This window comes from Ochotona princeps, chromosome X, assembly GCF_030435755.1.
Source record: "Ochotona princeps isolate mOchPri1 chromosome X, mOchPri1.hap1, whole genome shotgun sequence".
Taxonomy (NCBI): Eukaryota; Metazoa; Chordata; class Mammalia; order Lagomorpha; family Ochotonidae; genus Ochotona; species Ochotona princeps.
The window spans coordinates 34,426,004-34,439,792 of NC_080865.1; the positions used below are offsets into that span (position 1 = coordinate 34,426,004).

Genomic DNA, 13,789 nt, shown 5'->3' on the forward strand with positions numbered 1-13,789 from the left:
TTTGTTTTATTTTTTTAAATTTTTTTAAAGATTTATTTATTTTATTACAAAGTCAGATATACAGAGAGGAGAGACAGAGAGGAAGATCTTCTGTCCAATGTTTCACTCCCCAAGTGAGCCGCAACGGGCCGGTGCGCGCCGATCCGAAGGTGGGAACCTGGAACTTCTTCCGGGTCTCCCACACGGGTGCAGGGTCCCAAATCTTTGGGCCGTCCTCGACTGCTTTCCCAGGCCACAAGCAGGGAGCTGGATGGGAAGTGGAGCTGCTGGGATTAGAAACGGCGTCCATATGGGATCCCGGGGCGTTCAAGGTGAGGACTTTAGCTGCTAGGCCACGCCGCCGGGCCCGCTTCACTTTGTTTTAAAAGATTTATTGTATTTATGTTTGATTCGAAGCCTGGAGCTTCTTCCAGGTCTTCCACGTGGGTGCAGGGTCCCAAGGCTTTGGGCCATCCTTGACTGCTTTCCCGGGCCACAAGCAGGGAGCTGGATGGGAAGTGAGGCTGCTGGGATTAGAACCCGCATCCATATGGTATCCTGGTGTGTTCAAGGCGAGGACTTCAGCTGCTAGGCTATCACGCCAGGTCTCAATCTCTGTTGCTTGACTTTTGATCTAGCTCTCTGCTAATGGCCAGGGAAGGGAATTCACATGTTTCTGATAGGTACAGTCCGAATCATTATGCTGTGGTATCTCAATGTGGGTTTGATTTAATATCCTTTAATAACTACTAAGATAATTTTATTGGCCAGTAAACATGTTTTTGAATGGGTACAACTCAAATGTCCATCAACTCATGTCGGAAAAATAAAATATGGTCTAGCCATACAATGGCACTGTTTTTTTTTTTAAGTACATTTATTTTCAACAATTGTTCACAGAAAATTTGTGTGGAAAGAATAGATAATTTCCCACATATCCTCTGTCTCCACATGTGTACCGCCTCTCTGATCCTCACTGTCATATACCAGAGCAGTATGCCAGTTAGGATTGATGAATCAACAGTGACACATCATTGTCACCTAAAGTGTTAGGTTCACTTTTGATGTTGAACATTTTATGAGTTTGATTAGCTGTATAATGTATTTTCATCATTGCAGGATTGTACAAGACACTGTTCTCTGCCCTAACATCCTGATGCTCTGTCTATTCTGTTCTTCCTCTTCTCTCTCTATTTGTCCTTGCAGTTGAACATCCGATTTCTGACTCCAAAGTTTTACCTTTTCCAGAATGTCATATAGCTGGAATCATATAATAGAAATCCTTTCCAGATTGACTTTTTTTAAAGATTTATTTATTTTATTACAAAGTCAGATATACAGAGAGGAGGAGAGACAGAGAGGAAGATCTTCTGTCGATGATTCACTCCCCAAGTGAGCCGCAACGGCCGGTGCTGTGCTGATCCGAAGGTGGGAACCAGGAACCTCTTCCGGGTCTCCCACATGGGTGCAGGGTCCCAATGCATTGGGCCGTCCTCGACTGCTTTCCCAGGCCACAAGCAGGGAGCTGGATGGGAAGTGGAGCTGCTGGGATTAGAAACGGCGTCCAAATAGGATCCCAGCATGTTCAAGGCGAGGACTTCAGCTGCTAGGCCACGCTGCCGGGCCCCAGATTGGCTTCTTACATTTAAATTTCCTCTGTGTCTTTTTAATGGCTGAAGAGCTCGTATATTTTTTTTTTTAAAGAAGATTATTTATTTGTAAAATCTGTTGTTCTGAAAGCAATGCAGAGAGAGTGACAAACGGAGAGAGAGAGAGAGAGAGAGAGAGAGAGAGAGAGAGAGAGAAATCTTCCATCCACTGGCTCACTCCCCGGAGAGCTGCAATGGCCAGGACTGGGCCAAGTTGAAGACTAGAGCCAGGGGCTTTGTCTGAGTCTCTCTTGTCAGTGGCATGAGCCCAAACAGTTAATCCATCTCCTGCTTTTCCCAGGATGTGAGCAGGGAGCTTGAAAGTGGAGCAGGTGGGATACAAACTAGTGCCCATATGGAATGTTAGTGTTACAGATGGTCATTTTGCCAACTACTTCACAGTGACAGCCCCAAGATTTCTTTATTTATTTGAATGGTAGAGTGTCAGAGAGAGGAAAAGACATCAACATAGAAACATGATACAGACAGAGAGCATAAGTGAGTGCCCAACATTCTTGGCTGCACTAGGCCAAAGCCAGGAGCCAAGAACTGCATCCATGTCTCCCACGTGACTGGCAAGGTCCCAGGAACTTGGACTGTCCTCTGATGCGTTCCCAAGTACATTAGCAGGAATCTGGATTCTATGCAAAGCAACTGGGGGTTGAACCAGTAGAGTGCAGGCACTGCAAGCTACAACTGAGCTCTTTATGTCACACCACCAGCCCGGCTGCTTTCTTTTTAACACTGGTTATACCATACTTATTTATCCACTCATCTATTGAAGTACATCTTGGTTGCTTCCACATTTGGCAGTTAGGGACAAACCTGTAGTAAGTATCTGTGTACAGATTTTGTGTGGATTGACGTTTTTAATTCACTTTGATTGCGTCCTCATTTTCTCAGGAACAAAGTGTCATAAATCTTTGTGCAGATTTTATGTGGAAGAAAGTTTTTGATTTATCTTGGTAAATAACAAGGAATTTGATAACTATTGTATTATAGAAGCATGTTTAATTTTATAAGAAACTGCCAAACTGTCTTCAGCAGTGACTATATAATTTTCATTTCCACCACCCAAAAAAGTTCCCATTGCTCTACTTCCTCATCAGCATATAATGTTGAATTTCCTTTCATATGTTTGTCACCTATAAATTTCCTCTGGAGAGGTTCTTTCTCTCTCTTGTATTTTTTCCTGTGCAGTTTATTTTTTTCATGTTACGTTATGGGCTGTTTATGTATTTGGGATAACAGATGTTTACAGCAGCTTTTACAAATAGTTTCTCCCAGACTGTGGCTTATTTTTAAGTTTTTTTTTTTGTTTGTTTTTGGCATATCATTTTATTTTAAAACTCAGTCCAGTTTGGTAGTTATTTCCTTCAAGGATTATACTCTTGATATGCTTTGTAAAAAGTCATTTTTACTGCAAGGTCATCTAAGTTTTTTTCTAGGTAATCTTTTAGGAGTTTTATGGTTTTCCGTATCAGGTTGTTCATTGCTTTTGGGATCAGAGAACATACTTTGTGTGATTTCAACCTTGTTAAATATAATGGAGCTTATTTTGTGCTGAACACATGGCATATTGTAGGAGATGTTCCTGTGAACATGTGAAGAATGTGTGTTTTCCTGCTAGAAATACAGATGATTGTTCTATGGACATATGTTAGATTTATTTGGTTTATAATGCTGTTAAAGTCTTGTATTCAGTTTTTAAAAGTTTTTTTATTTCTGCTGTTTTCTTCATTATTCAAAGTGCAATAATAAAATCTATTTTTATTGATTTATCTATGACTTAACTTCTTCGATTTTTTTGGTTGCATTTGTTTCTGTTTGGTAAATATATGTTTTCAATTGTTATGCATTTATGATGAAGTGATTGTTTCATTATTGTAAATTCTGTTTTTCCTCATAGTCACATAGTCACAAATTTTGTCTTGTGCATTTTTTGGTAATCATTTGTCTTCTGGTTACTGATTTTATAATTTCAGGAGAAGTTTCTATTCATTAAATATTTCTTTTGTTTCATACTTGGCAAAAAAAAAAATAGACATTTAAAATAATGTGATTTTGACACCTTTGGAAGTTAGATCCTTCCCTTTTCCCTGGAGATTATTGTGCATGGTATCACTGCTCACTTATTCATGTTTTGGATTAATTATTTAAAAGCTGTAGTCTTAGTGTTGTGAAGCCACCGAAGTATCTGGTAGGTTAGCTTAGTGGTTAGCTAATAATTAGAAAACAGCTTCGTCATATTGTTTCAACCCAAAAGGCTTCTTGACTTTGCTGAAGTGCCTTGTATGTGAATATGCCTCTCTTCTCATATCTTGCTTGTGCAGAACCTCAAGGATTCCCAGGAATGTGAGATTAGGGGTTTTTCATGTCCGTCATGGCTATCCACACAGCCCAGCCATGCGTACTCATCTCTTTATCTGTTCCTAGATGACCAAAAACATTTTGCAACCTTTCAATGAATGTAACAGTGTCAATGAATTTTGCTAACGCCATGCACACTCAAATTATTTAGGCCATAATATATTAATATATACAAAAACATTGAATTTTATGAAACTCTGGAAAGGCAATGAAAAGCACATTGGTATCTACACATCAGTTAATCATGTCCACATTTTACCTAATTTCTAGAAACTGTCAAAGTATCTAAAAAAATTTGCTAACTGAGGTCTGGAATGAGTAAGGTAAAAGGTAAGAGGAAAACATAGATGTATGCATGAACATGAAGGCGATGGAGGGAACAAAGGTGATAGCCTAAAATTATCACACTGGCATGGTGGATGACATTGAGCAAATACTGGGATAGAAGTAATGAGGAAAAAAGGATGAGTTTACATCATTGGGAGTAATACAGTGATTTTAGAGATAGTATGAGTATCAGTGTCCCACACGTGACATACATTCCTAGGTGATCTGTGGGTTCTTTGGAATGCAGAAGTCACCTCTCTCACTTAGCTAAACCACGTGAGACTTCTCTGACACTTGACTTTATACAGAGGTCAAATGCAAGAGTACTTTAAAAGTCCATGGTAAAATACAATTAAAAGGTAAATGTATTTTGGTGCCAAATTTTAGAAATTCATGCATTTTTTTGCAAAGTATATTTCTATAAGCTTTATTTATTTATTGTAAACCATTTATTTATTTATTTAAAAGGCAGGACGAGAGAGAGAGAGAGAGAGAGAGAGAGAGAGAGAGAGAGAGAGAGAGAAAGAGAGAGTGAGAGAGATATAATGAGAATGAGAATCTTCAATCTTCCATCTGTTGGCTCACTGCCTCCTACTTCCCTTCCCAGATGTCTTCAATGTCCAGGGCCAGGCCTATGTCAGGCGTCTAGAACTCAGTCCGAGTCTTTCACATGGGTGAGATGGCAGAACTCATTCGCTTCAGCCATCATCGGTTTCCTCCCAGGGAGTGCATTAGCAGGAAACCGGGATAAGGAAGGAACCAGGAACCCTAAATACTACAGTGTGAGATGTGGGCATATGAAGTGGAGGGTTAAACCCACTGCACCAAACACCTGCACCCGTACCACATCTGTCCATAATTTAAAGGTCACATGAATCTCCTAGAAATTTTATAAAAATGCGATTTCTGATTTCTTAGGTCTAGGGTGAAGTCAGGCTATGGTGTATTTCCTTCAAGCTTTCAGGTGGTGATGATGTTTCTGGCCTGACAACTGCGTTTGGAATAGCAAAATCCAGAGCTTGGCTGGACCTCTTGGTGAAAGTCATATCTTAAAAAAATTCAATAAAGATAGTTTTTCATAGATATAACTAGTATATATTATTACCCTGCTATTACTTTCTATATGCTAATATTTGAAATCATTGACTGTCGCTGTCCCACTGGGATGGACTTGGTACACGGAGCTGATAATAACACGCGTGGACTCTGGCTTTGTGCACTAAGGTTATATGGGATAAGGGAGGAGGTATTGAGCTTATCAACACAACCCATCAACTGTTTCTATACTTTTGTTTTGAACTCCTTTTGCTTTGTATATTCTACCAAGTGTTCTCATTCACATGCTGTCCACTCAACTGTTCTCATACAAATGATCTCCAATCAGTTATACAAAAGGTATCCATTTGGTTGTTATCATACAAATATTATCCAATCAATTGTAATCCTGTGCTCGCTGACCTTCTAGGGTCACAATGTCCTACAATTGAACAAAAAAGATAAAATATTTGTCTGGCCATATTGCCATGAGTTCTTTCTAATCATTCCCTGGTTAGAGCCCTTGAAAAACACTCTGTGTGCAAGTTAAATCTGTGCATCTGCTACACAGTATGCTAATCCGGGCTGCCATCTGGTGAACGCACAGAGCATCCAGGTGGTAGACATGTAGTCATGGAAAGTGCCTTGTGGGAGGCAGACCGGCCGCCTGTTTCTTCTAGTTCCAGCTTTTCCAGCTACTCTAGGTTCTTGTGCTGTGTTGCAGCTATTTTCTGCTGTGTAGAGCGATTGTGTATGTTTGTTTCGTGACAGATGTGAAAGCATCTAGACTGCTGCTTATAACGGGCATTCAAAAGATACTACAGGAGACCCTCTTAAGAGCATAACTAGGGTCTTCCAGACCTTGGGTAGAGTAAGTTGAAAAGGAGAGGCATTGAGGATAAACACATGCTCTGTAAGAAGAATTTGCTAATTTGTCCCCTCTCCTTTAACTTGGGGCTTTCATTGCTCAAACTTCTCTTCCCCACTGAAGATCTAGTAGGTTAGCTGCATCAAACACCAGCTATCGCCTGCTGGGAGTAGATGTTTTTTTTTCCCCCATCTGCATGAACAGAGATGAGAAATTCGGTCAAGGGCGAGAATGTTGACCGTTTCTTTGTTTCCCTTCCTTTGCAGATTATTCCTCTGCGGTGCAGAAGTTTTCCCAGACACTGCAATCCTTTCAGTTCGATTTCATCGGAGACACTCTGACAGATGATGAGATTAACATCGGTAAGTCCCTCTGGGAGGTCTGAGACGGTGCAGCCTCTTTGGTTGGAGGGCATAGAGCACCTGGATATCTTCATTCCCTCTGGCCCAGTGCCAAGCTTCTGGGAAGCTGCTTAGGAAGGATAAGAAAACATTGCCTGCCAGTCCCACTTCTCATAATAGCAGTCAAAAGATATCTCTGAAACCTCCACTGAGGCCTGGCTCAGTCAGTCTGCAGCGGGGACTTTGTTTAAGGTATATAATACATGAAAATAGGTATTTTCGTAGAGGATGAGCTAGAGTAATTTTTTTTTTTTGGTTTATTGTCCAAAGCTATTCAATTGTGCATGTATAATGTTTCAGGCAACAGGAGTTTTGGCATCTCCCTTGGAAACCGAGTTTACAGTTTGCTCTGTTAGCTGCCTGATCTTGAACTGGCTGTTTCCCCTCCCAGAGTTTCAGTCGTAATTCCTGTAGAATGGAGTTATTGTCTCTCAAAAATGTTAGAGAGAGGAAATTGAATAGTGAAAGGTGAAAGAGCTTTGTGGAAATAGTAGTTGTTAAGAAGTTAAACAAAAGGTCAACAAACAACGGCTCTTGAGCCAAATCCAACTTCGCAAGCTGGTTTCATAAGTGAAGTTTTACTAGGGCATTGGCACACCCATTCTCAGTGTTATCTATGGGTGTTTTTGCAGTCCAACTGGAGTGTTGAGTGGTAGTGACAGAGACTGGGTGACCTGTAAAAGCCCAATATATTTACCTTCTTGTCACCTAAGAAAAACTTTATTGACCTCAGTTTGAAGGATTAGTGGAGAGCATTTGCTGGATGCGAAAACTGAACCACAGAATTACTATAATGACCTAATGTTACTGGAAAATGAACTCAATTATATTTATAAACCCAAGAACTAAAACATAAAGATGACATTACTGTGCCCAGTGTAATAAATTTGAGTGACATATGTAAGCTTAAAATTGCATAAGATAGTAAGATATCCCTTATTATTTATAAGATATAGTCATATGGGGGGGCGGGGCAAAAAAAAAAGATATAGTCATATGATCTCTTAAATCTTTTCTTGTAAATGCATATTCTTGTATGCAATTGTGTTTGTATTAATTACATGAATTTATCTTTTCAACCTAGCATTTCTGTCATAAGCATTTTCCAATATCATTTATTTTTTATTTTATTTTTATTTCATAGCCTTCCTTATTATTATTATTATCATTTTATGATACAGTTCCATAGGCTCTGGAATTTCCCACACCCCCTCCAATTCCCTCCCCCCCCAAAGTTCCCCTATATTATTACTATACTATAGTTCTTTATAAACTGTCATATGTCCATCATTAAGGGCATGGACAATGGCAGAGTCCAGCTTCCTATTGTCAAGTTTCACTGAGAGTCCATTTTTGGTCTGGAAGTAGATGCGTACCATATTGTATCCTCACATCTGGATATGACAAACTTCCATTACACAGTTACTGTACATCCCCTTCAATGAAAAACCACAATACAAAATCAGCAACAGGAAAAAAATAGAAATTTACAATGCCATAAGTTAAGTAACATGCTACTAGATATGACAGTCTTCATTACAATTACTATACATCCCCTTAAATGAAAAGCCACAAAACAAAAACAGGAAGAAATTAACAATGCCATGAAGTTAAATAAAATGCTAAATAATGTGTCACTGAAGAAAATCAAGAAGAAAAGGATGCTACTGTATGATCTATTTCAGGAGATTAAACTTAAAAAATATATCAAAATCCATGATACAGCTTCCGCTAATCTTTGTTGGTGAGACATTTCTTGTAGGCAATAGATGGGTTTTGGTTTAAAAAAAAAAAATCCAGGTCACATTATGGGTCGCTCCAATTAGACTGCAGCTCCCACTGGTTTATGCGAGGGCCGAGTGTGTGCTGGACAGAATCAGGCCGGACTGCAACACCCATCGAGTGGAAGATGGGGCTGGAAACAGAACCAACACAGCAATTGTAACCACCAGCCGAATGGGGCAATGGACTGTGCCAGGCCCCATACTTGCAAGCACACACAAGAACCTGGTCTGGGTTCACCTCAATTGACATGCCGGACTCAGATCCCTAACCATGAAAAGACAGAGGACAAAACAAATCAATAAACTATCCCAGCCATATGTTGTAAACGTAGACTCCAAGATAGACTATGTCAACCAGTGGATTCTGCAGCAATTCAGAAATGTTGAACTAACAAAAGCACTTGAGCAAGACCCTTGGAGCATGCCCCATATAGGGGACCTGGAATCGGTAGGAGACTGGATGGGGCTTCTCCCTTTACCTCCCCTTTTACCTCCCCCTTTACCCCAGATAGAGAAAAAAATGTGGAAATGATAGTCTTACCCACTTTCCTATAGCCCCTGAACGCTTGTGCCCTAATAAACTGTGTAAAGATTATAAAAAATAAAATTTAAAAAATGGAAAAAAAATCCAGTTCACTAATCTATAACATTTGATGAGTTTAACCCATTTAGATTCAGGGTTAATATGAATGGGTAGTAACTTGGTCCTGTCATTTTAGGAATGGGTTGTTCATTGATTTAGTCTTCTGTTGTCATTTTACTGGGATGTTCTTCACATTTGCCTTTGGTTTTAGTTGGTGCTATTCCTCTTCTCTGTCAAAAGAACATCTTGAAGTATCATTTGTAGGGCAGGTTTGGAAGAGGCATATTCTTTTCTTTACTGTGGAAGAATTGTATTTCATTTTCAAAGACAAAGGAAAGTTTTGCTGGGTACATTATCCTGGGCCGACAATTTTTTGCTTTTAGAATCTGGAATATGTCACTCCATTCTCTTCTTGCCTGTAGAGTTTCCTGTGAGAAGTCTCCTGTGAGTTTAATTGGCATTCCTTTATATGTCAATTGATTTTTTTCACGTGCACATTTAAGGATCTTTTCCTTATGTTCAATTGAAGAGAGCTTGATGATCATGTGTCTTGGTGAAGATCGCTTTTGGCCAACCCTGTTGGGAGTTCTGTGCCCCTCCTGGATCTTGTTTCCCAATTCTTTCTCTAGATTAGGGAAATTTTTCCTTATTATTTCACTGAATACACCCTTAATCCCAGCTTCTCTTTCTGAACCTTCTGGGACTCCCATAACTCTTATATTTGGCCTCTTAATAGTGTCTTTCAATTCTTGAATACTTTTATTGGTCTGATCCAGCTCTGCTTCCAGCTTCTTGGTTGCTTCCCTCTGATGACAGCAAATATCTTCTAATTTTGAGATTCTTTCTTCTGCCTCCTTCATTCTATTTTGGAGGCTCCCCACTGTACTTTTAGTTTGCTCCAATGTATTCTTCATTTCTGATATATCAGCTTTCATTTGCTTCACTGCTGTTATTTGCTGTGTAACATATTCCTTGAATTCCGTGAATGCCTGCTTCATATGGTTCTCATTATTGATAAGAAGCTTTATAACAAGTATTTTAAATTCTTTATCTCCCATTTTCTCGATGTCTTCCTCAGTAAACTCTAAGGTTGGCAAAGGGTTTTGCAGCTTTGCAGGGGACTCTTCAGTAACATTCGTTGTGCCACTGTTTCTTTTGCCCTTGGTCATTGTGCTTCTGGTTATCAGATTCTTCTTTTGGGGGTAGGTTTCTAAGCTGTGTTACCCACAGATCTACAGTTCAATTTTACTTCTTGCAGTTGGTACCTGGTACTTTCTTTGCAGTCACTTCTGCCACTCCCTTGGTACTGATCTTGCCAGAACCTGTTGGCCGTAAGGTCTGAGGAACACAGGGATCTGTTTTGACCTGTACAATGCCAAAGTCAGTATTATTTTCCTGTGGGACCACTGCAATGCACTGAGCTCAGCGAGTCTGTTCCCAGCTCAGCACATGTGCAGCTCACTGTTTTCCCCACAGTTTTTCACACCGTACAAAATGGCACCCGATTTGGCTGTAGGGGATGGATTGGGTTGTTAAATTGACCCTGTTCTCCGCACTGCCCGTCTGGCACCTGCTCTTGGTCAAATCAAACAGACCAGCAGGGCGGGCAGTTCTTTGAGTTGAGCTCCTGAGCTCCCGGTAAATGTTCCTTCCCACCTTGCTGCTGGTAGAGTTCCGGCTTCCGGTGGAGTTTGGATCGTGGCTCGCTGAATACCGCTGAGGTATCAGTCACTGCAACACCACACGGTTGTGTCTGCTGCTTTCCTGTCCTGGGTCAGCCAAGAGTTGAGATGCAGGAACTGTGGAAGCACCTGACCAGAAAGAGCCCAATATCATTTAAAAATTGTAAGGTTCACGTGGGACAAATACATTATTATTCATTGCTCTTTCACATGCGGAAAGGCGCACCTGGCATATAGTAGATGCTCAATACATATTTGCTGAATGAATGAATAGTAGATGTATTTGAATCTCACTATTATAGGAAATATAACGTTTTAATAAATTGTTGGAGATTTAGCATATTTCCAATTTTAAAATATTTTAGATAGTTGGATATTTAGGATATTTCCAATTTTAATATTTTACATGGTACTGCAATGAATATGTGTGTGATTCTGATTGGTGAGTGATTAGTTTAAATTAGGCTATGTAAATAATGAGATATATGACTATTTGGATTGTTTCCTTATTCAATCTATGTCTGCGGATCCGTTCTGGTCGCAAGGGGGGTGTGACTCACTTAAAAGTTAATGTTGTGGGCTCTGGAGTCAGACAGCCTAAATTGAATTTTACAATTTATTATTTGTGTAAAATTGGCAAGGAATTTTACCTCTCTACATGCTAATTTTTGTCATGTGTAAGATGGTGTTGAGGTCATCAGTGTGTGCCAAGTGAACATAGTGGTTAAATAAATGTTAGCTAGTTAACATTATTGTTGAAATAAGCTTGGATTTATTTGTGTTCCTTTCTTAAAATAACTGTTACTTGACAGTTAATTGGTGACTTTGAAGATGGCAGAGGAGTGGGTGATACATGGCACATGGAATTCCATTAATGCCTTCTTTGTTTCACAAGAAGGGTCTGGATCTTAATAGGTGCCTGTTTGCACCAAAGGCAACTGACAAAGCAGAGAGCTTTCCCTGTCATACTTTATGCAGAACTTTGTGCTTAAGCTCTCTCACCTATTTGAACTTCATCACAAATATCAATAAGTAAGTGCGGGAAAAAGGATGATGTGTGAACCTGGGCATAGTACCTTGTAGAGAAGAATAAAAATGGCTGGTGTCTGTGGGGTTCATGAAAACTTCTGGCTGTGAAATCTTTGCTTCTTAGTGTCTGATTTACAATAACTCTTTAACTCAGTTACCATTTGCCTGCCAAGTTGAGAGGCTCTTAGTTATCATCTGACTGTCACTCTTAGGGATACTGTCTCAATGAACTGACTTTTATTAAAGGACAAGGACTGAAGAGAGGTTTTGAGAATTCATTGGCCTGCATGGTCATTGTCTGTGTTGAATTTGTCATTTTGAAAGCTGGGAGAAGAAGAGTCAGTGCTCTGGCAGCTGAGGCTGAGGCTCTGTGGAGGCTTTGAGAAATCTGGGGTTTCTTCTGGGAGGCTATTCTTGGCAAAGAACAGTTGCTTTGGAAGCTGAGATAGCAGAGTTGGCTCCAAGTCGGTACATTGCCTTTTTCATTAGAAAAAAAAACACTGGGAAAAATACGTTAAGATGGAATTTTGGATTACGCTGTCAGATTTCACATGGCATCTGCAAGCGACCTTTCCATAGTGAGTTTTCCATGAGGACTCAGAGGTAACTCAACCACATTAACTCTCTTGTTGGTACTGATTACCTAGCAGAGATGGCTCTGATTCCCAGGGTACAAGAGGAAGAGTGCCTTTTCCGGTTGATCAGTTCTAGGGAATATTCATTTCATTGTGTACAGTGTGGACAGGGGAGAAGTGGTGTTTCACTTCTCTCATGATGACGTTTGTCACTGCCATACATCAGGACGTCCATGCTTTCAGTTGACGTTCAGTATCCTTTTTTTGTGCATAGTTGACCCAGTAGCCAAGGGAAATGCCAGGTTTTAGGGAGTCCTGTGTCTACTTCAGATTTTAGTTTAAACTGTTAGCTATGGGATCTTGGCAATGTTCCTTGAGCTCTGTTTTGCTTATCTGGGAAATGAGGAGTGCAACCTATATGAAGAAGTTGTAAGGAATTGTTCAGATAACACATATGTCAGAAAGTGTCAGATAACACATATGCTCAAAGTCTGGCATAAAGTTCATACTCCGTAATTCATAGTTGATAGAAACAGTTGTTGCTTTGAAACTACACTTCTACAAATTAACTATGAGAGGAAAATGGAGAATCATAAAATGTTAGCAGGTACCTGAGAGTGTGTCTAGTTCTCTTATGTCTAGTATGGCTTCATATCAGAATCCTATAGGGGTCTTGTTGGTCTCGAGGGTATGCTTCTTGGTTACCTGACTCCCACTAGGCCCCACCTCTTAAAGGTGGTACCACCTCATAACGTTGCCACATTGAGGACCAATCCTATAACATATGAACAACTGGGGGACAAATTACATCTGAAGTATAGCAGCTTCCTGCTTTCTCACAGTGCTAGGAGTGAGAATGAAGCTCTCCTAATCGGGTTAAGAGAATCTGCTTGCTCTTTTTTTGAGGATTCCTGATACAGGCTTTTTCGTTTGTCATCAGAGTGTGGATGTCTCTAGGTGCCTCTGTTGCCTTGCACCTTTCCTTGGTACTGATCTGAGTAGAATTTCTGAGTAATGAATGAGATTTGAGAAAAGACATACAGATAAAATATACAAAGGCATATGTGAGGGAAGAGAAGTTATCTTCCTTCCCAGACCCAGCTTGTAGACATTTGGGGAATGAACCTGTGAATAGGAAAGCTCTGTCTTTCAAATAAATAAGCCTAGAGAAAAAGACAAAAAAGAAAAAAAAAAAAAACAACCGTGCCATCAGATACCTGTTCCAGCTTTCTGGGCACTTGGGGTCAGATCACATTCAGCATTGTCTTTCCCTCTGTGTTTCCCTCAACTCTTGTCCAACATGTTAGCAATCAGTGAACAATTTCTGGCACATCATAAACCTCTTCAGTTGAAGTAGGGTCAAATAATAGCCCCTTGAGGACCTCTGTTGATACTATTGCTTGTTGAACCACCCTTTTCATTTTATAAATTCTTCATTTTCCAAATGCAGCTTTCCCTGCTATGCCACAGAGATGCACTGTCCCCCACGAAATCCCTTTTTTAGAGA

At 40.1% G+C, this 13,789-nt stretch overlaps 1 protein-coding gene across 4 annotated transcripts in view; it reads left to right on the forward strand.

The window, feature by feature from the left end:
• OPHN1 (oligophrenin 1) overlaps positions 1-13,789 on the forward strand; it is a 329,287-nt gene that overhangs the window by 85,309 nt on the left and 230,189 nt on the right. For all 4 annotated transcript variants that reach the window (XM_004595205.4, XM_058658533.1, XM_058658534.1 and 1 more), the window contains exon 3: positions 6,495-6,590. In XM_004595205.4, the coding sequence (XP_004595262.2) occupies positions 6,495-6,590 (96 nt within the window). The remainder of the gene's footprint in view (positions 1-6,494; positions 6,591-13,789) is intronic.